This window comes from Rhinatrema bivittatum, chromosome 8, assembly GCF_901001135.1.
Source record: "Rhinatrema bivittatum chromosome 8, aRhiBiv1.1, whole genome shotgun sequence".
NCBI lineage: Eukaryota > Metazoa > Chordata > Amphibia > Gymnophiona > Rhinatrematidae > Rhinatrema > Rhinatrema bivittatum.
The window spans coordinates 208,745,995-208,771,160 of record NC_042622.1 but is presented as its reverse complement, the minus strand read 5'-3'; the positions used below and the strand labels follow the sequence as shown (position 1 = coordinate 208,771,160).

Below are 25,166 nucleotides of genomic sequence, written 5' to 3'. Positions count from 1 at the left end.
TGTGAGGGCGCAAGATGAGGCGTTCTTTGGTGAGAGTGTTCTGCACGCAGGTCTTTCGGGTTCCTGCCCAGTTTAGGGATGTTTGGGAACATCCCACTGGTCTTGACTCAACTGGATATGTTCAGGAAAGGAAAATTGGTTCTTAACCTGCTAATTTTCATTCCTGTAATACCACAGATCAGTCCAGAGGCCCACCCACTTCACTCTGAAAGACTGATACTTCCTGTAAAAATACAATATAAAAAGGAGATAAAGAGAAGGGAATAGTACATGAAGACATAATATAAAAAAATTACTGGACACTGCCTCTAAATATAGAAAGTGCACTATTGTATGTTATACTATATAAACCCGAAGGTAAAACTGCACTAATCTACCATACCAAAAAATCTTTATTATAACCAATCAATATCAGCATTACAAAACTGAAAAAATTCCTTACAAAAAATATCAATATATAATATACAAAAGATATTAATGTATAAATTGTATTGCTATTGACATCATGTTTAAATACACACAATTAAAAAAAAGTGTACCAAATACTGAAAACATAATTATACACTAAGGGCCGGATTTTAAAAAGGTTGCGTGCGCTGGGCCTATTTTCAAAAGGCCCTGTGTCGCGCATAAAGCCCCGGGACGCATGTAAGTCCCAGGGCTTTAGGAAGGGGGCGGGGTCAGAGGCTCCAGGCACAGCGGCCATTTGCCACTGTGCCAGGGATTACGCACCAGCAGTCGGCTGGCGTGCGCAACTTACTTCAGCCCCATAAAATCGGACGTACATAAGGACATAAGAACATGCCATACTGGGTCAGACCAAGGGTCCATCAAGCCCAGCATCCTGTTTCCAACAGTGGCCAATCCAGGTCATAAGAACCTGGCAAGTACCCAAAAACTAAGTCTATTCCATGTAACCATTGCTAATGGCAGTGGCTATTCTCTAAGTGAACTTAATAGCAGGTAATGGACTTCTCCTCCAAGAACTTATCCAATCCTTTTTTAAACACAGCTACACTAACTGCACTAACCACATCCTCTGGCAACAAATTCCAGAGTTTAATTGTGCGTTGAGTGAAAAAGAACTTTCTCCGATTAGTTTTAAATGTGCTACATGCTAACTTCATGGAGTGCCCCCTAGTCTTTCTGTTATCCGAAAGAGTAAATAACCGATTCACATCTATCCATTCTAGACCTCTCATGTGCGTGCACCGGGTAACGTGCGCACATGTACGCCTGCGCGCTCCTTTTTAAAATCTGCCCCTAAGTATATTTATTTATTTATTTAAACATTTTTATATACCGGCATTAGTTGTGGACATCATGCCGGTTTACAGTAAACAGGTTAAGCTTGGAAATTACATTTTAATAGGGAGATCAAAACTGGGAAAGGGGGTAACAAGAAGTAGCTGAGAGGAGAAAGGATAACAAAACATGGTTCCTCAATGTGAGGAAAACAGAGTAGACGCAGTATGGTCTACTTTGGAGAGGATGTGATAGCGTTTTATTCTGGGTAAGCTTGCTTGAACAACCATGTTTTCAATTTCTTTTTGAAGTTGTTCAAACATGGTTCGAGGCGCAGGTCAAGCGGTAGTGTGTTCCAATGAGTTGGACCTGCGATCGAGAGTGCACGGTCACGTGTGGAGGAGAGATGGGCTGTTTTCAGGGAGGGCACAAGTAGGGTGCCCGTTTTAGCCGTTCTAGTGGGTCGACTGGACTGAGGAGTTGTGAAAGGGAGATCTAACCAGTTGGAGTTGTGGGAGTGAATTGCTTTATAAATTATGGTGAGGGTTTTGTATATAATACGTGAGGCTATGGGGAGCCAGTGTAGGTCTCTAAGGATGGGAGTAATGTGATCATATTTGCGTGAGTTTGCGATGAGTCTCGCTGTAGCATGTTGTAACATTTGTAGTGGTTTGATGGTAGAGTAAGGCAGCCCTATGAGTAAAGCATTACAGTAGTATAATTTGGAAGTGATGGTGGCCTGGATAACTGTACGGAAATCTTGGGTGTGTAGGAGAGGTCTGAGTTTTTTAAGCACATTAAGTTTGAAAAAGCAGGCTTTGATTATGGAATTTACGTAGTTCTTCATACTTAGTTGATGGTCAAGGAGAACTCCAAGGTCCCTCACAAAGGGTTGAATTGAGAGGAGGTTGAGTTTGGTAATATCAGATGGGGGAAGGGAAGAAGCTGAGTGAGGGGAGATGAGTAGAAGTTCAGTTTTGTTCGTATTGAGGGCAAGATGAAGGTTAGTGAGTAGGGAGTTAATGGCTGTGAGGCATTTCTCCCAATGTTCTAGGGCATCAGAGATAGAGTTCTGTATAGGGATGATGATCTGAACATCATCAGCGTAAAGGTAGAACTTAAGTTTGAGATAAGAGAGGAGCTGGCAGAGGGGTGTGATGTAAATGTTGAAGAGGGTGGAGGAGAGTGATGAGCCTTGGGGGTCTCCCTGCTGGAGGGGCTGTGGGGTGGATGTGGAGTTCCCGATTTTAACGGAGAACTTTCTGTTTGAGAGGAAGGATTTAAACCAGGCAAGAGCCAGGTCTGAGATGCCAATGTTTTCCAGGCGTGTTAGTAGATGTTGGTGGCTAATAGTGTCAAAGGCTGACGAAATGTCGAGGAGGGCAAGGAGGTAGCTGTGGCCTTGACCCATGCCTCGAAGGAGATGGTCTGAAAGGGAGAGAAGTAAGGATTCAGTGTTGAAGTGTTTCCGGAAACCAAATTGTGATGGGTGGAGGATCAGATTGATTTATTTATTTATTTATTTATTTAAATGCTTTTAAAATATACCGACATTCATAGGACATATCATGCCGGTTCACAATCAACATTGGAAAGGCGGAAGAGGAAATTACAAATAACAGGGAGGGGGGAGGTGGAGCAGGAAAGGAAAGAGGAGAGGATGGGGGCCAGGTGACAGCAAGCGCAGAAGTTGCGGGAAGGAGAAAGGTAGTGAAGTGCTAGGAGAGAGAGAAAATTGATAGGAACTGTGTTAAAAGCTGAGTATAAAAATTAACAAATTTACAAAATCAGCAATTCCATATGATGCATCAACAGATTAAAAGGGGTAAGGGAAGGGGATGTGGCAGTGATAGGGGTTTAGGTCTGATTGGAGTCAGGGTATGCTTGTAAGAAGAGCCAGGTTTTGATGCCTTTTTTGAAGTTGGGTAAGGAAGGTTCAAGGCGGAGATACGTGGGAAGAGAATTCCAGAGGGAGGGGCCAGCTAAGGTAAAGGCTCTCTCTCTAGTAGTTGAGTGGTGTGCTATTTTGAGGGGTGGGATGTGTAAAGTGCCCGCTGTGGAGGCTCTGGATGGACGATTGGATGTACGGAAACGTGGTGTTTCCTTGAGCCATTCGTGGTCGTTTTTGTGAAGCATGTTATGGAGTATTGTAAGGGTTTTGTATTTTATACGGAAAGGGATGGGGAGCCAATGCAGTTCTTTTAAAATGGGTGTAATGTGTTCTCTCTTACGAGTGTCTGTGATGATACGTGCCATGGCGTTCTGCAGGATTTGTAGTGGTTTAATTGTGGCGTAGGGCAGGCCTAGGAGGAGAGAATTGCAGTAGTCCAATTTTGATAGGATTGTGGACTGCAATACAAGGCGAAAGTCTTGATGGTGGAGAAGGGGTTTGAGTTTTTTGAGGATGTGGAGTTTATAGAAGCCGGCTTTTAGAAGGGATTTGATGTGTGGTTGAAAATTAAGGTGTTTGTCTAATACAACACCTAGGTCTCTTACAGATGGCAGGAGGGGGAGAGTTGTGGGGGTAGTTTTAGTAGTGACCTGTGAGGTAAACTCGGGTTTGTTGGAGATGAGGATGATTTCAGTTTTTGCTGTGTTAAGAGCGAGTTGGAGGCTGTCTAAGAGAGAGTTAATGGAGGCAAGACAGGATTCCCAGAAGTTTAGAGTTTCTTGGAGGGTTTTTTGCATGGGGATGAGGATCTGTACATCATCAGCATACATGAAGAAATTAAGACCGAGGTTAGAAAGTAGATAGCAGAGGGGAAGGAGATATATGTTAAAGAGGGTGGAGGATAAGGAGGATCCTTGGGGGACACCCTGGAGGAGGGGTATGCGTGGGGACTCGGAGTTGTCAATGTTGACCAGGTATTCTCTATGGGTGAGATATGAGGTAAACCAAGATAGTACAGTGCCAGAGATGCCGATTTCTGATAGCCGGGATAGGAGTATTTGGTGGTTGACAGTGTCGAATGCAGCAGAGATATCTAGTATAGCGAGTAAGAATGAGGTTCCTTGGTCCATGCCTATATGTATGGTGTTGGTGACTGCCAGAAGGAGGTTTTCCGTATTGCGACCTTTACGGAAGCCGAATTGTGCGGGGTGCAGATGGTGCAGATGGTCTTCAAGATAGTCCATGAGTTGTGAGTTGACAGCTCTTTCCAATAGCTTGGCAATGAAGGGGAGGTTGGAGATTGGGCGGAAGTTAGAGGGATCTTTGGGGTCAAGTGAGGGTTTCTTGAGGAGGGGTCTGACTACTGCATGCTTGAGTGCATCTGGGACGGATCCGTGCGCAATAGAGCAGTTGATGATATCAGCTATAGCTTTGACTATTGCGTTAGGTATAGCTAGTAGTGCTTTGGAGGGTATAAGGTCTTCGGGATGGGAAGAGGGTTTGAGTTTTTTGAGGATGGTTTGGATTTCTATGGAGGAGGTAAAGTCAAGAGTGGGCATTGAGGGTTGGGTGGGGGTGGAGGGAACAGGCAGGGTAGGTGAGGGACTGTTCGAAGAGGGGGGGAATCTCTTAAGGAGGGTTGCAATTTTGTTGAAGACGTAGTTGGCTAGTTCCTCGCATTTGGAGGAGGCATCGTAGTCAGGTGTAGTAGGAGGGATAGGGGTAGTAAGACTTGAGATGTAGGAAAAGAGTATTTTGGGGTTGAATCTGTAGTCATGGATTTTTTTTGCGTAATAATCTCGTTTATGTTTTTGGGTGGAGAGTCTGTAGTTGTGCAGAGCTGATTTGTAGATGGCGGAGTTTTGAGGGGTCTGGTCTTTGCGCCATTGTCTCTCCTTTTGCCTAAGAGTAGTTTTTAAGGTTCTAAGTTCTGGAGTGTACCATGGGTTCGTAGGTTTTGAGGAGTTCCTTATCACTTTTTTGGAGACTGGACAGAGTTTATTGGCGATGTCTCCTGTGAGCTTATTCCAAGACGCTAGTGCTGTATCCGGATCTGAGCACTTTAAATCGGGCAGTGAGGTGGCTAGTGCGTTCGCTAGGTCGGCACTAGGGCAAGGTTTTCTGAATATTATGGTCTTACTATTGTTGTTGTTGCTAGGGGGAGGGGTGTTGATAGAGAAAAGGCCTTCTATCAGGAAGTGGTCAGACCATGGTATAGGGGTGGAGATAGGTTGGTTGATGGCACGGACAGCTGAGTTGACAAACATTAAGTCTAAAGTGTGTCCGGCTTTGTGTGTGGGGGATGTTATGATTTGCTAAAGCATGTAGGGACTGTAGTAAGGATTCGCATGACACAGTTTGAGGGAGGGAGTCAACATGGAGGTTAAGTAATCAAAGATATACAGATTAATTCCTGTACAAAATAGTAACATGGCACAACTTTTAGATTCAACTGTAGAAGGCCCCAACAAGGCTCCTGGTTTCACCAACAGGCTTCTTCAGGGGGACTTTAGACATTACAAAGCACCATGAATTCTCATGCAAAAACAATTTTGTACGGATCTAATTGAAAAACGGCCTTGGCTGTTGGGTCAGCATTGAGTGTTTCAAACTGGGCCAAGGCTTCTGAAATTTGCCTTGGAACGCTGACATCTTCTTATAATGTCACAAACATCAAAACTTCAATTGATGTCGGGCTCTATAAATATCTGGTTGGTGCAAACCTTGCTGCCAAAACTTGTCTCACTCCCCAGGCCCACAAATAACTCCAGAACCAGTGCCTTGTTTTGTTACCTGCTGAAAAAAAAAATATATGTATGTATGTATATATATATAGTACACATAAACCCACATATACACACACCCACACCTCTGCAGGTACAGGATTCATAGTGGGTTTATTTTGCACAGCCAAGAATGAGCCTCACTCTTAACTCAGGTTTTATTGGGTGTGATCTCAGATTAGGTAGTGCTCTTCTTAATCCTTGCATTGTGCCTAACGGCTTCTGTCTGAAGCTTATATGAGCCGGGAAGTAAATTTCACCCAGGCAAGTGGTGCCCAAACAGCCAGGAATGTTTCTGTATCTTCAGGCCACATTTTCTTGGTCTCAGATTACATCTCTTCATACTCTGTGATCTTCCCTGTCTCTCCATGTGTGGTACGGAATGGGCACTTGCTGCTGACGCGTCTGTTAGTGATGCTGTTTTTCTCCTTTTCCCCTGCACCGCTAAGCTTGGTTTTCTAGCATCAGGCTTTTTACTGGCTGGTCTGAGAGGGAGTAACCATATTCCGTGATTCACACGAAGAGCACAGGCAAGAAAGAATTGACACTAACTGCAAACTTAAAGTAAGAAATTTGGTGATGGGGGTGGGGCTTGTGTGTTTGTGCTTTCCTCCCCCCTTCCCCCTCCCCCCAAATTAAATAGTTGTTCTGCTGCCCTGGCACCTACCCCATGTGCTTCCTCGTGCTGGGTTTCTGCCTTCAAGTATCTCCACAAGGGAGGGGGGGGGCCCTGATTCTCGCAGGGATGAGGGTTTGACAGTCTGTGGTCGCGGTTTTCGCTCTGAAACAATGCCTGCTCTCGGGCACTAATCTGGGCAGCATTTCCTTTTCACTCTTATTTTTCTTTACAGGAGATGATTTTTGAACTATTTCTTTTTCAAACAGAACTTTGGGGGGGGTCAGATGATTACCTATCGACAGCATGGTTTTTAGTGCTGTGCAACATCTTCTGCACCTGTCTGTGTAATTTTTCATTCCTGCATCAAAGGTTCCTAGCAGTGGCAAATTACACAGGGAGCACAAAAATGAAGTGCATGCAGTTCTGCAGGCAGCAGCTGTATTTGCACAACTTTTTTTCTTACCCGTGTAATTTTGCAGATGAAAAACTGCACAGAAAAACAGCGGGAGGAGCCAATATTTGAAATGTGCACACGCATGTACACAGACAGACATGTATGTCTGTAGCTTACCAGAGTTCTTAAAAACACGATCCATCCACAACAGACAGACGCACAGACAAAATGCAAAACTTCACATAAATGCCTTTCCCTTCTCCCCACACACACACTGGAACCTTCACACAGAAACATGCACACGTGCTCATATGTTCCATCCACACATACAATTCCTCCAAAAAAACCACAAATAGCCACCAAAGCACAACCCCTTCACACATACACATACCCCAAATCAAACAAATCTGTCACTCATACCCACCCTCTCAGAAAACATGCACAGCATGTACTAATGCCATTCAGCTCTCTCAAAAAATTATTTGGGGAGGGTCAGCGATGGAAGTATATTGCAAGTGCATTTGTCCCTCACCAGTAACTAGTAGAGGTAAAGAGTTTCTTTGGAGGTTTTGTGTACTGCATGGAGTACACCCTTCCAGTCTTCTTTGATCTGTAGCTGACTTTAGGTATGATTTTGATATTCCCCCCCCCCCCCCCACCCACCTCCAATCCAGGTGAATGGTTCTCTTTTCAAAATTCTGGTTTATGATGGCTTTGTCCCATTTCTATATATGCTGACTGCATATTTGGGCAATTTGTGGCTGCTTTTGTTTGTTGGTATAGAGTTTTAGCCAGGTGTCAGACTGTAGTATTCTGTGCTCAGCGGAAAGGGCAGGCTTTCGGCAGAGTAAGTGTCCATCTGGGATAGTAAGATGGACCAGTTCTTGCTTCTTGCGAGGCTCCTGTCCTGAGCCACTGATGTAACATCTCTCTTTCTCATCTTTAGATTTATACAATTGGGGACAAGGCCAGCAGGACGCGGCTGGCTCTCATTATATGCAATGAGATCTTCAAGCAACTTCCTCGCAGAGAAGGGGCCAAGGAGGACGAGAGTGGCATGAAGAAGCTTCTCACGGGCCTGGGGTACCGGGTGGAAATCCAGCGGAACTTATCTTCTGAGGTATTGTACTAAGTGCTAGGACAGAGTTCCCAACCTGGTGCTCGGGCACTGCAGGGCCCGACAAACATTGCAGGGGCTCAGAGTTGCATCCAGGGTAACACTGCAAACGATGGCCGATTTTTATTTAAAGACCAATTAGCCCATCCAGTCTTACCCACTTGTTCTTCCTCTCTGGATTTCTACCACTTTGTATAAATTCCAAACCCTTAAATCAGTACCAGCTCCATCCCATGTGTGCTGCACAACCTCTCAGCCCTGTTCCTACCACCGTCCTCTATATCTGTCATTGTTAGTGTTTGTGATCGTGGCCGCTCCAGACCAGTGACCAAAGCCAGTCAGGCCACCGGTCTCTATCCATTGGCTTGCATTTTCCCCTCTTGGCTCTCAAAAAGTTTCATATGACTGAGCAAACTCACAAGCCCCCTTTTCCATCTATTTGCTTCCCTCCTGCCCTTACCACTCTGCTCTGTGTCATCCACACAGGCTGGAATTCTGTTCTGCTTTGGTTGTCAATATCTTTGCATCTCTCATCTGCTCAGATTTCCTTTGAACCTTCCACCCTGCAACTTCATATCATGAAGTTTCCCCTTTAAAATTTCCTGTCCCATGAAAAATGTCACCTTTTCTATACTTTATTGAAGCCTATCAAATATTTGAATTTTTATTTCATGTCTCTCCCCCCCTCCCCCACCAATCCCAGTGAGTACATTTTGAGTGTAATGAACATCTTTATAGGGTTGCAGCCCTTTTCTGAACCACTTCCATTCTCTGTGTCCTTACAAAGGCGCAGCCTCCAGAACTGAGCATGGTATTTGAGGTTGGCTCTCGCCGGTGACCTCTGCATAGGCAATATCACCTGTTATGCAAGCAATGCAGACTGTTAGCTTTCCCACCTACTTTATTAGATTGGCTGGCTACCTTCTGGGATGGTCACTCCTAGATCTTGCTTGTTTGACAATTTCCAGTTCAAGCCGTTCTAATTGATACATAGGAAAAATTGTATTTATTTTATTTATTTATTTAACAACTTTTTTTTTATACCGACATTCATGGGTACATCATGTCGGTTTACATTGAACTAAGAAAGAAAATTACATAGAACAGGGATGGAGGGAGCCACAGAACGAGGAAGAAAACAGGGAGAAGGCAGTGGGAGCGATGAAATTTGGGGGGTGGCAATAACAAGGGGAATAACATTATGTGAGTATATATCAGAGAACAGAAAACTATTTAACAATATAACATTACAATATTAGTTAAAGTAGACTAGAATAAAGTAGGAGTAAAATAATGAGGGAGATGGGGATGAGGGGCAGGGGGGATTATGCTGGGAAAGCCTGCTTGAAGATAAAGACCAAAATGGCCCATCCAGTCTACCCAGTTGAGCTTCATCCAGTTTGGGTAGATGCACATATATATATTCCCATATAAAACCTAACACCAACTTCCTCTTCCCATGTCTTTTACATGATCTGTTATCCCTACTTCTTCCGTTGTTCTCCATTTCATGCCTATAGTCTGTTACAGTGATGGCCTACGCTAGTAGACCATGTCAGGCCTTACCATCTTCAGCTTTTATTTCTTACAAGAGCAATACTTAAGCCAGACACCCATCTTATGTCTTATTACCAATTTTTGTAATAATCCTTACAACCACCAAGGTAAGTGAAGTTGTTGTAAAGACTATTCGATTCGCCTCCACTTACCAATGGAAGTATGCTCTCTGCTCCAGTGGTGGCTGCAGGAAACTCATCTAGGCAATGGAGTAACCCTGTCCCCACTGAACTGGCTGATCCACACAACAGATGCGAGCCTCCGGGGCTGGGGAGCTCATTGTCAGGAACTGATGGCCCAGGGGTGTTGGATCAAGGAGGAGGCACTCTGGAACATAAAGGTGTTGCCCTGGCACTCAAATTGGCATGTCTACAGTTCAGCCACATACTCCAGGGTCAAGCAGTCCACGTAATGTTGGACAGTGCAACATCGGTAGCCTGCATCAGCAGCCAAGGGAGAACCAAGAGCCAGCAAGCGTCACAGGAGATAGATCTCGTTATGGAATGGGCGGAAATACATCTACAGATAATCTCGGCCTCCCACATCGCAGGAAAAGACAACATCGGAGCAAACTTTCTAAACAAGGAGAGTCTGGATTCAGGAGAGTGGGCGTTTTCGACCAAAGCCTTTCAGCTGGTAGTAGATCGTTGGGGCCTCCCGTCCATCAACCTGCTGGCCGCATCTCACAATGCGAAGGTTCCCCGATTCTTCAGTAGCAGAAGAGATCGTTGGTCCCTGGGGATAGGCGCTCTCCTTCAGACCTGGCTGGAAGAGGACTTGCTATACGCCTTCCTCCATGGCCCCTGCTAGGTAGGTTCATTCGCAGAATCGAGCACCACAGGGGATTAGTCCTACTAGTAGTTCGAGATTGGCCAAGGTGTCCATGGTATGCGGACATGCGGAGACTCCTGTTGGAGACCCCCCTGTGTCTCCCACTGTGCAGGGACCTCCTTCAGCAGGGACCAGTCCTTCATGAGGATCTGACTCGAATCTGTCTTACAGCTTGGCCCTTGAAAGGGCATGCCTGATGAAGCGTGGTTATTCGGTGGCAGTATTTGCCACCTTACTCTTTGTGCGGAAATTCTCTATGTCCTTAGCATATGTGCAGGTCTGGAGACTATTTGAGGCCTGGTGCGAGGAACACAATGTTTCCCCTCAGATGGTCAAAATCCCACTAATTCTGGAATTTTTACAGGGCAGCTTGAATAAACTCCTTGAAGGTGTAAGTAGCTGCTCTCTCCTGTTTCAGGAGCGAAGTGAACGAAACCTGCCTGTCAGTTTCTCCATACATAGCCCATTTTCTGAAAGGGTTAAAGCACCTCCGGCCACCCCTATGGTGGCCGGTTCCCTTGTGGAATCTTAATCTAGTATTGGACTTTTTGGAAGGGCTCTCCTTTTGGCCGCTGCACAGTCTTTCCTTGTGCTTGTTAACCTTTAAAACTGTGTTCCTGGTGGCTATATGCTCGGCTCGTCATATCTCTGAATTACAGGCAGTGTCGTGTTGGGAACAGTTCCTCCGGATGACTCCAGGAGCGTTACAACTTTGTACTGTTCCATCCTTCTTGCCCAAGGTAGTCTCGGAGTTTCATTTGACTCAGTCCATTTCTTTGCCATCCCTAGATAGGCACAAGGACGCGGAAGAATGCCGCCTCCTCCGCCATTTAAACGTCAGAAGGCATTTGGTGTGATTATCTGGAAATTTCAGAACCAGTTCTCAAGACGGCTCACTTGTTTGTTCTTCATGGTGGAAGGAGGCAGGGCGATCCAGTTTTGCGGGCTTCCATAGCTCGCTGGATCAAGGAGGTGGTCACTGGAGCCCATGTGGAGGCAGGAAAGCCATTACCCTTTCAGGTTAAAGCTCATTCTACTAGGGCTCAGGCAGGAAACGCACAAGCAGGTCTCCCTATTAAGTGAAAGTATGACCCTGGAAAGTATTTTTAATATTTCCAATAACTGTGCTGCAAATATTTTCATGGATGCTTGTCACACTGGCATAGCAGCGAAATAGGTGCTTAGTTGGGCACCAGTCTGGATGCTCTGGTGCCGACATAGGCACTCGCCGGAAGCAAATATGGACGCTCGCACCCAGAAAGACACCTAGCTAATCTTGCCGCTCAGGCACTGAGCTAGGCACTTACTTGGTCGCGAATCTATACGATTGGGTGCCCAGAAAAGCTTATAGCTAAGCTGTCCACTCGGACGCTGAGATAGGCGTTCATCTAGGTGGTTTCCAGGATGCTTGAATGCCTACGTAGGCCCCAGAATCGGTGCTGACACTTAACTCGTGCCCATGGTGGTAAAAAAACCCGCACTAGCATTAGCTTGGCTCCCTGCATTGCCCATGATTAGCTAATCGCCTCCTTTGCATGCCATTAGCATGCATTCGCACAGGAAAAACTGCGGGTCTGTAAGCGCATACGTACGTGCTTTTTTTCCCCGCACACAAAACTCTTATTACATTCCTGTATAGGGCTTTGTGCTGGAAAACACACGTACAAACCCGTGGCAGCTTCAGCACACTTTATTACACCGGCCCCAAGGAGCAGGATCAGATTGTTTCATGCAGTGTTTATGATGTCACCTATGGCATCATACCTGGTCATATCCAGTGTATTTGAGGTCATTTGTGACACTTCTGAACATGACAGCCCATGAGGCGTGCCTTAAAGACTCTGCCGTGTAAGAAGAAGATGTGGTTAGGTGGGACGTGACAGGCTTTACTGCCTGATGTACAATTCTTTGGTGGGCACAGCTTTTAAAGCAAGAAAATTGCAGCCAGGAAGTAAAGAGTTAATTCCAGGTGAAGAGGTGAGGGATGGCTTGCTTATTTGCTCTTGTTACCTGATAACACAGGGTAGAAGATGACAAAACCAAAACTGTCTGTAACCTGGCCAGCACAGTAGCTAAAAGAAAGTTTGTAGTTTTGCTCCTAAAACTGGGGATCAGTTTCTGACTCTGGATCAGCAGTTTCCCCTGAAACAATAGACCCACAACTTTTTTCTTCCAGTTTCCTTTTGAAACTATTCCGTGTTGCAGCCATCATAGTCACAACCAGAAACCTGGTTGACAAATACTTCTAAGGGTTCAGATAGCACTGTTTTAATACTTTTTGCATTTTTTTCTATGTAATCAAATACATATTCAGATATAGCGCCTTGGGGTGATCGTGTCTGAAGATCTCAAAAGTAGTGAAACAGTGCGACAAGGCAATGGCCAGAGGAATGCTAGGGTGCACAGGGAGAGATATAACCAGTGGAGGGAAAAAGGAGGCGACAATGCCCTCTATAGAGACCATTGGTGAGTCTACACCTGACGTATTGTGTCTCCTTTTTGGAGGTACAGCCCCCAGAACTGGACACAATTCTCAGTTGAGGTCTTAACTGATAACCTAAAGAGAGGCATGATCACCTCCCTTTCTCCACTGGCTATCCTTCTGTCTGTGATCCCTCACAATCCCTTGCAGTGGCTATCAAAAGTCTACACTCCCTTCAACATTTTTCACATTTTGTTGTGCCAGTGCATCAGACATACATGGCATTTAAGCAAGTTGTTTTCCACTCATCAGCGCTCCATACTCCATTCCTTTTCATATATTTTATTGGGGGACAAAGCACATACGTATCCAAAAAAATCAAACCTGAAATCCAACAATCGGATAAGTCTCCTGAGTCTGTATTTGGTGGAAACACCTTTGGCAGTAAATATAGCTGGGAGTCTGTTGGGTTAAGTCTCCAGCAATTTTGCACACCTAGATATGTCAATATTAGACCATTCTTTTTTACAAAACTCTTCAAACTTTGTCAAGTTCCTCAGGGAGCATTGATGAACAGCAATCTTCAGGTCATGCCACAGATTTTCGATTGGAGTGAGGTCTCGGGCTTTGACTGGGCCACTCCAAGAAATTTACCTTTTTGTTCTTTACTCACTCCAGTGTACATTTGGCCGTCTGCTTCAGATCGTTGTCATGCTGAAAGGTGAACGTCTGCCCCAATTTCAGATGTTTTGCAGAGGGCAGCATGTGTTCCTCAAGGACTTCAGTACTTTTCTCCATTCATTGTCCCTTCTATCCTGTCAAATGTCCCAGTCCCTGCTGATGAGAAACATCCCCCATGACATGATGCTGCCACCACCGTGCTTCACAGTAGGGTGGTATTCTCTGGATAATGTGCAGAGTTGAGTTTGCACCAGGTGTAATCCTTTGCATTCAGGCCAGAAAGTTCTATTTTAGTGTCATCGGATCACAAAACCTTTTGTCACCTTAGTGAATTCTGAATCCGGAAGAATTTACACAGTTCAAGACATTGTATGTAGAAGGGATGCTGGAGACATCGCGAGGTCAAAAGAGTGAAGAGTCTGCTGTACCTGTTTCTAGTGCATTTACAACTTTGAGCCTCCCGGTCCGGTTCACATTCTAACAGAGATCTGCTCCTTGTTCTAATAATAACTTTTGACCTAGCTGTAGGTGCAGCTCAAGCGGATGTTTGAGGTCTCAGTGTTGAGTCTGCAGGCGGTCGTCTGTGCCAGTTCATGGGCTTTTGTGCACATGAGGCCGCTGCAATGCGCACTGTTGTCCAGGTGGAGTCCTTGGTCGGAGGACTTCCATCTTTCCTTGCCTTTGCTTCAGGAATCCAGGTCCAGTCTCTCGTGGTGGCTGTCTCGTCCCAGTTTAGAGAAGGAGATGGATCTGGGACCTCCGGACTGGGTGGTGGTTTCCACGGATGCAAGCCTCTCGGGTTGGGGGGCAGTGTGCTTGGGCTGGTCGGCGCAAGGTCTGTGGCTACCAGAGGAAAAGTCCTGGTCCATCAATCATCTCGAGACGAGGGCAGTCCGTTGAGCCCTGGAGGTTTTTCTGCCCCTGGTCAGATACGAATCATCTCAAAGATAGAGAGATTTTTCAGTCAAAGAAAATAAGTTGGTTCAGTGGGCCTTGATGTTCTGGTGTGCCCTTGGCCAACAGGAATCCTCCTGTACGTTTTTCTTCCATGGTCTCTCATAAGTCGAATCCTCAGACGCATAGTATCGTATCCCGGGAGTGTGGTTCTGGTAGCACCAGAGTGGCCATGGAGACCGTGGTTCGCGGATCTGGTGTGGCTCGCAGTAGAAGGTCCCCTCAGGCTGGCTCATCTCCCAGAGTTTCTGTGTCAGGGGCCCATATTCTCGGATCGGGAGGATCACATCTGTCTCGCGGCTTGGCTTTTCAGAGGCGGAGACTGCGATTGAAGGGTTACTTTGAGCAGGTCATCTCCTCGTTTCTTCAGTCCAGAAGGCCGGCGACATCTATGGTGTATGTTTGGGTCTGGAAACCTTTTGAAGTGTGGTGTCTGCAGTGTCAACTGGATCCCCTGACGGTGGATGTGTCACATGTCTTAGACTTCCTGCATTCGGGGTTGTGTAAGGGTTTGGCATACAACTCGCTTCTTGTGCAGGTGGCTGCTTTGGGAGCACTCAGTGGCAGATTTCAGGGTAGGACTCTGTCTGCTCACCTGGATGTTGTTAGGTTCCTCAAAGGGGTAAAGCATTTGCGGCCGCCGGTGTGAAAGATTTGTCTGGCTTGGAGTCTCAACCTGGTTCTTAACGTTCTCTGCAGAGCCCATTTTGAGCCTTTAAGAAGAGCGACCCTGAAGGATTTGACGCTGAAGGCGGATTTTCTGGTGGCAGTTTGTTCAGCTAGAAGGATTTTGGAGCTTCAGGTCCTGTCTTGTAGGGACCCATTTTTGCAGATTTACAGTGACAGGGTTTCGTTGAGAACTGTGCCTTCCTTTGTGCCAAAAGTGATGTCTTCCTTTCATGTCAATCAGACAGTGGAGCTACTGGGGTTTCTGGCATGGTTGACAGTCTCCTCAGGATATAGAGTTATATCTTCTTGATGTGTGACGGACTCTTCTTCGCTATTTAGAAGTCACGAATACGTTTTGTCACTCCAATCATCTTTTTGTGCTGTATGGTGGAGTAAAGGGGACAAGGCCTCTAAGGCTACCATTTCTCATTGGCTTAGGGAAGCCATTTGTTCTGCTTACATTTGTAAAAGGCGACAGATCCCTATGGGTTTGAGAGCGCAGTCCACTAGGGCGCAGACCGCATCCTGGGCTGAGTGTCAGCTACTGTCACCCCAGGAGATTTGTAGGGTTGCGGTGTGGTCCTAGATTCATACCTTCACCAGACATTATTGTTTAGATGTCAGGGCACAAGATGAGCCATTCTTTGAGCGTGTTCTGCACGTGGGTCTTTCAGATGCCCGCCCGGTTTAGGGATGCTTGGTACATCCCACTGATCTGGACTGATCTGGGTATGTTCAGGAAAGGAAAATTTTGGTTCTTACCTACTAATTTTCATTACTGTACTACCACAGATCAGTCCAGGGGCCCTCCCAGTTGACTCTGAAAGACTGACTTTCCTGCGAAGTCTAATAATTTAATATATTGTAAGTGAAGAATCTTTACCTTAGGGAATATCATATGTTTGGCAGCATTCATGGTGTTTCCAGGTCTCGTGTCTGTTTGGTTGTGGACGAACAAAGTTTGCAGTTTTTTTGGGGGGGTTCCAACCCTTTGATCCCTTTCGCCCGTTCCAGGGGTGTTTAGATTTGTCTTGGCTTGGGTACAGGTCAATACTGAGGGTCTGTAGGTGACACTCTTAGTTAAGTAGCAGTGCCTCATAGATTTTTGTTCTCTGATTCCATCTGCTGGTAGGGATGCATATCCCACTGGTCTGGACTGATCTCTGGTATTACAGGAATGAAAATTAGCAGATAAGAACCAATTTTCCTATAAACACAGAGGATCCCTAGTTTCAAGGAAGTGAGGGGAAAAGCAGTGATTAACCTGGATCTGTGGCTTTGCGCCAGGAAGCAAATTGACAGATTAGATGGTCTTGGGATCCTTTTCTCTACCAAGTTCTACATTTCTATGTATTAAATTGGTATTAAAGAAGAACAGGACATACAAATACTAGATTGAATAACAGCAGCAATATTACTTGTGGTAAAAAAAAAAAAAAAAATCATGAACATGGATAAAGTGCAGGAGCCATCTAGGTCAAAGTGCAGAATCATAAACACTGCACAAATAGTAAGTGTGAGTCCCCAACGGAGACAAAACCCACAGTGGAGGAGCAGTTCTCACCCCGGCTTTCTCTCTCTCCCTTGCTGCTCACAGGTCATGGAGCGTTCCCTGAAAGAGTTTTCCTGCTGCACGGAGCACGTGGACTCTGACAGCACTTTCATTGTGCTCATGTCCCATGGTGTCAGGAAGGGCCTTTGTGGGGTAAATTGCACAGGCGAGGACACGGACATCCTGTCCTTGGATACCATCTTTCAGATATTCAACAACAAGAGCTGCAGAGCACTGATGGGTAAACCCAAGGTCCTCCTCATCCAGGCCTGTCGAGGAGGTGAGGGCCGGACCAGGGCAGGGGTGGTGTGTGGGTAAGAGAACCGGAGGACTGCTGCAGGCAGAGCGGGGGGAAGGGGGTGCTTGAGGTGGAGGGGAGGGAGTGTGAAGAGGCAGCGGAAGCGAGGATGGGAGAGAAGCGCCGAGGGTAGAGATGCACCGGAGAAAGGATGCTGGAGATAGAGATGGTGGGGAAATGGAAGGGGCAGAGCCGTGTTTCAGGAAGTGCTGCAGATGGACATGGAGGAGGGAATGCCTGGGGCAGAGCTCGTGATGGGGTGGGAGGAGGGAGGTGGTGCAGCCTCCTGAATGTTCCTGATCCTTTAAGGTCCGGCTTGCGGTGCTGTTCGTGTTGGGTGCTACATCTCAAAGAGGGAGTTAATGCCAGGTCACATGTGAGAGATGAAGGTGGTGGTGTCAGGCTTTTGAGAGGAGGAGTGTTGAGTTTTGGAGGTAGGTGCATTAGAGGTACAGATTAGGAAAGTGATTCTTTTTTTTTTTTTTGTATATTTTGACAGAGAAGATGGGCAGAACATGGGTCAGTGATTCAGTGTCTTCGCCCTCTGTCTCTGATACTTCTACGCCATCTAGTGATGAGTGGGAGGATGATGCATTGCGTGCAGTTCACATAGAAAGTGACTTTATATGTTTCTTCTCCTCAACTCCAGGTGAGTTCTAGTAATGCCAAACTTGACAGCCAGTGCATACAGAACAGTGACACAGAGGCCCAAGCAGTGCTCACCAAGCATTTACTGATAATTTGCTCACTCCTCAGAGGCCAGAATGTATGGGACATAGGTCACTGGCACATTGCAGATAGAGGTGTCCACATCACGAATCAACGCATTTGCCAGCACAGTTGGGTTCTTTGGCCAAGATGACACAAGGACCAATCAATACTCAAACACGTAAAGATGGTCCCATCAACGAAGGCTTGGAAAACTCTGCGGGAGGAAGTCTTGCACTGCTGCTGCCTGTGCTGTACTGCTTTGTGTGGTGGGGGGGCGGTGGCAAGATTTACATTGGGAACTGAATCTTAATTTTTGGGAACTTGTCAAACATAAAATACTTTCTGCAGTAGTTAATCCTATAATGATGATGTCATTTATCAGAAGTTAGCAAGTGGTCCTTGCTGGGAGTGGGGGCCGGGATACAGTGGGATGAATGGATGGACACTATAGTTGGAAATATTCTGGGATTACTCAGCACAGACAGAAGTGCATGAATGGTTTAAGTTATAACTGCCTGCTGCATCTCTACCCCTGGAAGAACAGAAGCTGTGGATTAAGTTCACCACAGCATTCACAAACCTCCATCTTCTCTCCACAGATACCTTGTCCTGGAGACACCCTAAAACAGGCTCTAAGTTCATCCAGAAGCTAATAGACTTGCTGAGAAAGGAGGCTTATCGTTATCATTTGGATGAGATCTTCCGAAAGGTGGGAGTAGATATCTTCCTCTCTGGTTCTAGTAGTAAGTGTTTAAAGCACGCTGAAGCGTGGCGTGCGAGTGGTTCCTTCATACCACTCACAGCAAGAATGAATCCCTGTCAACAGGCTGGGATGAACTGGAGTTGAATCCTCTCTGAGCCAGCCAGTCTTCCACTCAGTCTGAATAATTCAAGTCACAGATGAATCTGGCTCAGTGCAACTTCAAAACCTAATTCAGGGTGGTTCAGTGGAGGTGCTGTGTGCAGGAGATCTGGGTTCATTTTCCAAGTCCGGCTGCCTCTTTCTGGGTCAGTCCTGACTGGGGATGCTGGGGGGGGGGGGTGAGGCATCACAGTGGTGATGCCTCGTGGTTGAACTAGACTGTGCGCGTAGCAGATTCTGAAGGTTGCTGAGATCTGTGGCCCCAGCCAAGGACGGTTGCTGTAATGGTTGAGTGAGAAGAAAGGGTTAATAAATGGGATGGCCCGCTGGGCAGATGCAAATGAAGGCTTATGGTGCTGTTATTCAGTAGTGGCCGGTTCTGACTGAGCTGAAAGCCCAGAGAAGCAGGAAGAAACTATGGGCCAGCTCAACAAAATTCCAGTTGACCGTGACTCAGCTCAGCTTTACTTAGTTCCTGATTTGGAGCTCAGCTCGGGAACCAGAACCAGGATGGCCCTGAATTCTCATACTCAGTAGATTACCAACTGCTGTAAGATTTCTCCCAAAAGTCATAGGTAAGATGTGAAAGGTGCCCATATGATAGACTTTAAATAAAGCTAAATTGCTTACCTGTAACAGATGTTCTCTGTACTCAGCAGGATAAATCAGCTACACAAGGGGGTGACATCATCCAACGGCGTCGAGATGGGAAAAGTCTACCTGACCTTCCCATACGGTTGCCCGAGCCTCCTCAGCCTTAATAACAAGCTAAAGGGGAGATGGTGGGATTGTGCAGCCGATTTATCCTGCTGTCCACAGAGAACACCTGTTACAGGTAAGCAACTTAGCTTTCTTCATAGACAAGCAGGACAATAGCCATACAAATGGCACTCCCAAGCTGAGGGTTGCTTATGTTAATTCTGCAAATCAGTAGTAGTTCATTACAAGCCATCTGTATTACCCTAGGGTGGGAGGGGAGAGTAAAAGGAATTCCCTGTATGTACCCGGATTAGTCCAGACTCCTGGGTTTACCCCCCCCCCCCCCCCCAGCAGATGGAGACAGAGAAGTTTTCAAAACAAAACTCTGCCTTATATAGGATGGTGCCACCTATAGTCCGGCAGTATTTCTCTGTCTCCAGCAGATGGTGGAGGTGCAAAACTTACAGTCTGTGCTGATTGCTCATTGGATTTAGTCAGAGTAGTGAGAACTGTCAGGTCGATCCAGTAAGGCCGCGGTAAAAACAGTGAGGTAGTGTCAGGCGCACCCTTCCTCCCCGCACGCACAGTTCTCTTCACTAACTCCCCGATACTCTCCTCTAATCGCATGCAAATGCATGCCGCGGCTGTGAAGCGTTAGGGAAGGGTTATGCCCGCGCAACCCATTTTACTGTATAGGCGCTGTAACAGCGCCTATACAGTAACCTGGGTGCGCTGGTACCTGTCATTTCAAATGACATTTGAAATGACAGGCACCAGGAAGTGTAAAAAAGTTTAAAAAGTGTAAAAAACAAAAAACCTGTGTGTTATATAAAAAAATAAAACAATTTAAATACCTGTCGGAGGGCCGTGGGTCCCGGTGGGCGGCGGGCAGCCATCAGCGGCATCCGGTAGTCCCTTCTCCCTTCCTCCCTCCCTCCCCTGCCTGGATGAGCGCCAAAAGCGCACGGGCGGGTCGGCAGCGGGGGGGGGGCGGCAGCAGGATCCGGGAGCGGCGGGTAGGCGACAGCGGGGTCCGGGGGGGGGCAGCGGCAGCAGGGTCCGGGGGGGCAGCGGCAGCGGGGTCCGGGGGTGGCTGCGAGATCCGGGGAGCCAGCAGCGGCAGCATGTTCGATCGGGTAGGCAGCTAGGTGGCAAAGTAAAGATGGCCGCCTGCACGGGAAAATCGTGCAATTGGCCGCTGAAGACGTGACGTCACGACGTTTGGCGTCACGGGGTGTGACGTCACGTCTTCAGCGGCCAATTGCACGATTTTCCCGTGCAGGCGGCCATCTTTACTTTGCCACCTAGCTGCCTACCCGATCGAACATGCTGCCGCTGCTGGCTCCCCGGATCTCGCTGCCACCCCCGGACCCCGCTGCCGCTGCCCCCCCAGACCCCGCTGCCGCCCTACCCGCCGCTCCCGGATCCTGCTGCTGCCCCCCCCCCCCCCGCTGCCGACCCGCCCGTGCGATTTTGGCGCTCATCCAGGCAGGGGAGGGAGGGAGGAAGGGACTACCGGATGCCGCTGATGGCTGCCCGCCGCCCACCGGGACCCACGGCCCTCCGACAGGTATTTAAAATTGTTTTATTTTTTTATATAACACACAGGTTTTTTTGTTTTTTACACTTTTTAAACTTACCATAGCAGGCCCGAGCCTTGCTACTTTTTTCGTTTGTTTTTTTTTTGCCCTGGTCCCGTCCGGTCTCCTGCAGCCCCGTCCGGTCCGGACGGGGCTGCAGGAGACCGGACGGGACCAGGGCGGGTAAGCAATGTTTTTTACACTACACTACACTACACTAACTCCTACTAGGGGGAGGCGGTAAACTAGCAGGTTAAGGCCGCGGCAGAACAGCGGGTTACGGAGGAGATAATATCAGCGCCCGTTACAGTATCGCAGGGGAATAGCTAATTCCTTCATTATACAGCTTTTTCGTTCATTTACATGCCGGGTGCGGAAAGGGTTATGCGTCTGTTTTCAGAAGCGATACGGACGCGTGAAACTGGAGACTGTATCGCCGAATTGCCTTGCGCGCCCGAATTGTGCGCTACGAGCACGTTACAGACGGGCAATCCTCGAGCGGACGATACTGGATCGACCTGTGTATGAGTTAGAGAGATTTGCCTGTCATACCTTTTTTTTTATTCTTTGGTTTAAAAAAAAAAAATAGAAGGAGCAGTTTCTGTCCTGAGCCTCCCAGGGGGTTTGTTAGGTCCTGAGGGGACCATCCCCCACTGGTATTGAGGCAGTTGCCTTGCAGGGTAGCGGGCCCTCTTTTTCCAGCTAGCAGCTTTGGGTGCGATACCGGGGAGCCCGGTTCACTCCATCCAGCCGATCAGGACCTTGGATCACAACTGGGCAAGTGTTTAAAAAAAAAAATTTTTTTTTTTGAATTGCTTTCATTTTCGACCTCTGTTACCGGCGCTGCGGCTCTCTCTTCCCTCCCTGTCTCGGCACGTTGGCGGGCCACGCTTCTTTTTCTAATTTTCACAGAATTTAATTTTACCTTCCTCTGGCCTGCTGCCCAATGCCACGTTCATCTCGGCCTGCGCTCGGCATGTCTTCTCGGGGGAGAGGGATCCTCTGGGGCCGCGAAGATAGTTAACAGCAAGCTTGCACGAGCTCCTTCAGGCTTAGCTGTGTCACGATCAGCTGAGGCCATGTTGGAATCTGTTAGATCAGCGACTCGTGCAGCTATGGGGGAGGGGATTCTCCCGCCTCAGCCAGGGTTTCACTCACCTGCAACGGAGGATGACCCCGAGGGGGTTTCTGACTCCTCCTCCTCTTCCTCCTTCTCCTCGGATCAGCGTCCACAGGATCCAGCACGGGGCTCTCACATTGTGGAAGGAGATGACCCTAAGGTGGTCCGTCTGTTTAGGAGGGAGGAGTTGGCTCTGCTTATCCCTGCCATACTCAGAGAGCTAGGCATAGATGGGCCGCCAGAGGAGTCCAGGCTAGGGGCCACGAACCCAGTGTTGTTGGGTCTGAGGGGCCGGCTACTTCCTTTCCTTTTCATTTTTCTGCCACAGACTTGCTATGTAGAGAATGGGATACCCCGGATCTGGGATTGAAAGTTAGCAAGGCTATGGATAAGCTATATCCACTTCCGGAGGAAGCAATTGACATACTGCGGTGCCCAAGGTGGGCATGTTTTTTTTAGTATGGGCAAGGTTGTTTTTTGTAAAAAAATTTTCCTCTTATCTCTGCTCGTTCGGGTGGGGGGGTGGTGTTATTTCATTATTGGTATGGTTGTTATCTTGGCTTGGATACTTATTTTGGAGTGTGTAGCCTTTTTTAGAGTTGATTAGTAGAGTCATAGGGAAGTTGAACTGTATCAATCCCCAGAGATGGCCGAATGCAGTATTTATGGTTTAACTTTCTCCATACAGGGAGAATAGAAAGAGGTGTTTGCCATATTCTGTCCTGACGTTCCTGAAGTAGCCTGTGTACCTGAACTGCCTCTACCTGTCTAGGTGCATGAATATACTTGAGCAAGCCAACGATCTCTTCTCTAGGCTCTGATTCTTCTTGTAATTTTGAAAAGGATTTTCCTAGCCATTTTTTGCATGAAAGTAGGGTATGACGTGTCCTCAGGAGGAGATGTGCTTTTTGGTCACTGAGGAGAAGGATCAAATGGAAGCCTTTTGGATTATTCATACTCTGAAGAGAAAGAGAGTGAGGTACAGGAAAGATACGAGCCCTCCTGTGAATTAGTTAATTCAATAGGAGGGACTTCTGGATGCCTCCTCTCCGGAATGAGAAGAACCTTGTAATTACAAATGGGCTTTTACCATTTCATCCCTGAATTGAAAGGGTGAATAGTGAATTGGGTGTTCAAAATGTTGATCCATTGGCGGAGGGGAAATTTCCGGAGAGGAACCATCCAATTCTGGGACTAGAATTAGCATTCTCAACAGCAAAAACTCTCTTCATTTGACAAAGGGTTTGCTGGAGAAATTTTGTTAAGATTGTTTTGTGCCAACATTAAAAATATTGACACCAAGAAAATTTGTGTGCCAATGAGGCATCAGCACCTATGCTAATCAATTGACGCCAGCTTACTGTCTGCACCAAAAAGAGACTCAATGGACAGTGTCAACTCTTGCGTCAATCTCTTCTATGCGCCATATGCCCCTCTTTCACTGCACCAGTAATTTTTGGTGCCAGTGTGTGGGAGTTACCTCTCTTCCTCTGTGCTGGCATGCTTTGGTGCTGAAAAGTGTGGCTTACTTCCCTCTTTGTTTGTTTTATTGGAGGAGGAATGGCACGTGCACAGAGTCATGACTCTGAGCATGAGAGGACTGAATCCTTTTTACCTTAGGCGAACATCCATCTGCAGATGTAGACTTTTTCCCTTTCCCAGAAGAAGAGAAATATGGTGATTCTAAATAATCATGATGTATGTGACGTGGATTTTCTAGCCCTGGGGGACATTCGGGCGCAATGGGTACAATTTGGCACGTCGTGAGAAGGGTCCAGACATCTTACACTGCAATCGTGGAAATCTGCTAAAGACATCTTGGTGCATCTTAAAGCCCAGCTTTGATTCCAGCATCTTGAAAAATATTAAAGCGATGTTGAGGAAAGGGCATTTTTTGATGAAAGCCCAAAAAAAGAATGGGACTACTATTTACATTTTTTTTTTTTTTTTTTACAAGACTCACTAAAAATAAAGAACAAGTTTTTTGTAGAGAAAATACTGATAAGAGACTAAACAAATGTAAATGGATCTGAAATAGCGCTCTCGTAAGAGTGGAAAGAAGAAGACTGAGGAGACTTGTGTGGCAATCGACTGCACAGGAAGAGGTGCATGCATGCTCAGAAAAACCTAAACGGTTGGATTTTAAATCCCCCCCTCGTGCGTTAAATCCGGCCTTTACGTGCGTGGCCGGGTCTTGCACGCGCCGAGCCTATTTTCAAAAAGGCCCGGCCACGTGCATAAAGGCCAGTATGCACATACGTGCCGGCCTTCCTGCAAGGGGCGGGCCTGGAGGTGTGCTGTGGGAGGGGTGAGGCAGGGGGGCGGGCCGGGACAGCGGCCAGCGCGCTCAACTTACTTCAGGTTGGGCCCTGAAGTAAGTTGAGAAAAAAAAAGAAAAACAACAAAAAAGGTAGGATTTAAGGGTTGGGGAGGAAAGGGGAGGGGAGGCTAGGGTAGGGGGTAGGGAAGTTCCCCTCCAGTCCGCTCCTTAAATGGTAGTTTCACACGTAGCCGTGTGAAACTAGCAAAAATCTATCACCCCTTGTGCATGCTACACGGATTACAAAATCCGGCGTGCATGTGCACGCGGCATGCTGATTTTATAACATCCACGTGTGCACACCGGGCAGAGCGCGCACCTATTAAAATCTACCCCAAAGGGTTTTCTTATCAGCGCCAGTTGGGTGGCCTCACTGGCCAATTATCCTGCTTATCCATGAAGGAAGATAGAATTGGGAGTGACCAGTGGTTCCCAACCTAATCCTTCAGGCAAACCTAACCTGTCCGGATAGCTACAATGAATGTACATGAGAGAGATCTGCACATGCTAGGTTTCCACTGTACTGTATTCAAATATATGTTATGCATATTAAAAGACTTGTTTGCTTTTGTTCTTAGGAACAATCTGGACCTTCCACTCTTGTGCTTCAGACATTTCTATGCGTTGCAGTGATTTGGATTGAGGCTGATTTTTAATTTTTTTTTTCTTTCCCATTGCGCTCATTTCAGGTTCAGCTGTCATTCATGGACTTCCCAAATCAGATGCCCACAAAGGAGAGAACCACACTGATGAAAAAGTTCTACCTCTTCCCAGGACATTAACGTCTCTTTCACTGGTAAGAATGATTACTCTCAGATACTTCAAAGCAGATTACATTTGGATAGCGTGTTTCCTTATTCC

At 46.9% G+C, this 25,166-nt stretch overlaps 1 protein-coding gene across 3 annotated transcripts in view; it reads left to right on the top strand.

Annotated features, from left to right (window-relative positions):
- The window catches only part of LOC115097223 (caspase-1-like), a 55,518-nt gene that overhangs the window by 21,024 nt on the left and 9,328 nt on the right, over positions 1 to 25,166 (top strand). For 2 of the 3 annotated variants that reach the window (XM_029612842.1, XM_029612844.1), the window contains 5 exons: positions 7,879 to 8,052; positions 16,761 to 16,995; positions 17,513 to 17,662; positions 18,324 to 18,433; positions 24,995 to 25,101. In XM_029612842.1, the coding sequence (XP_029468702.1) occupies positions 7,879 to 8,052; positions 16,761 to 16,995; positions 17,513 to 17,662; positions 18,324 to 18,433; positions 24,995 to 25,087 (762 nt within the window). In that variant the 3' untranslated portion in view covers positions 25,088 to 25,101. Of the gene's footprint in view, positions 1 to 7,878; positions 8,053 to 16,760; positions 16,996 to 17,512; positions 17,708 to 17,783; positions 17,988 to 18,323; positions 18,434 to 24,994; positions 25,102 to 25,166 lie in introns of those variants that run through there. The other variant, XM_029612843.1, reaches the window with a different exon arrangement.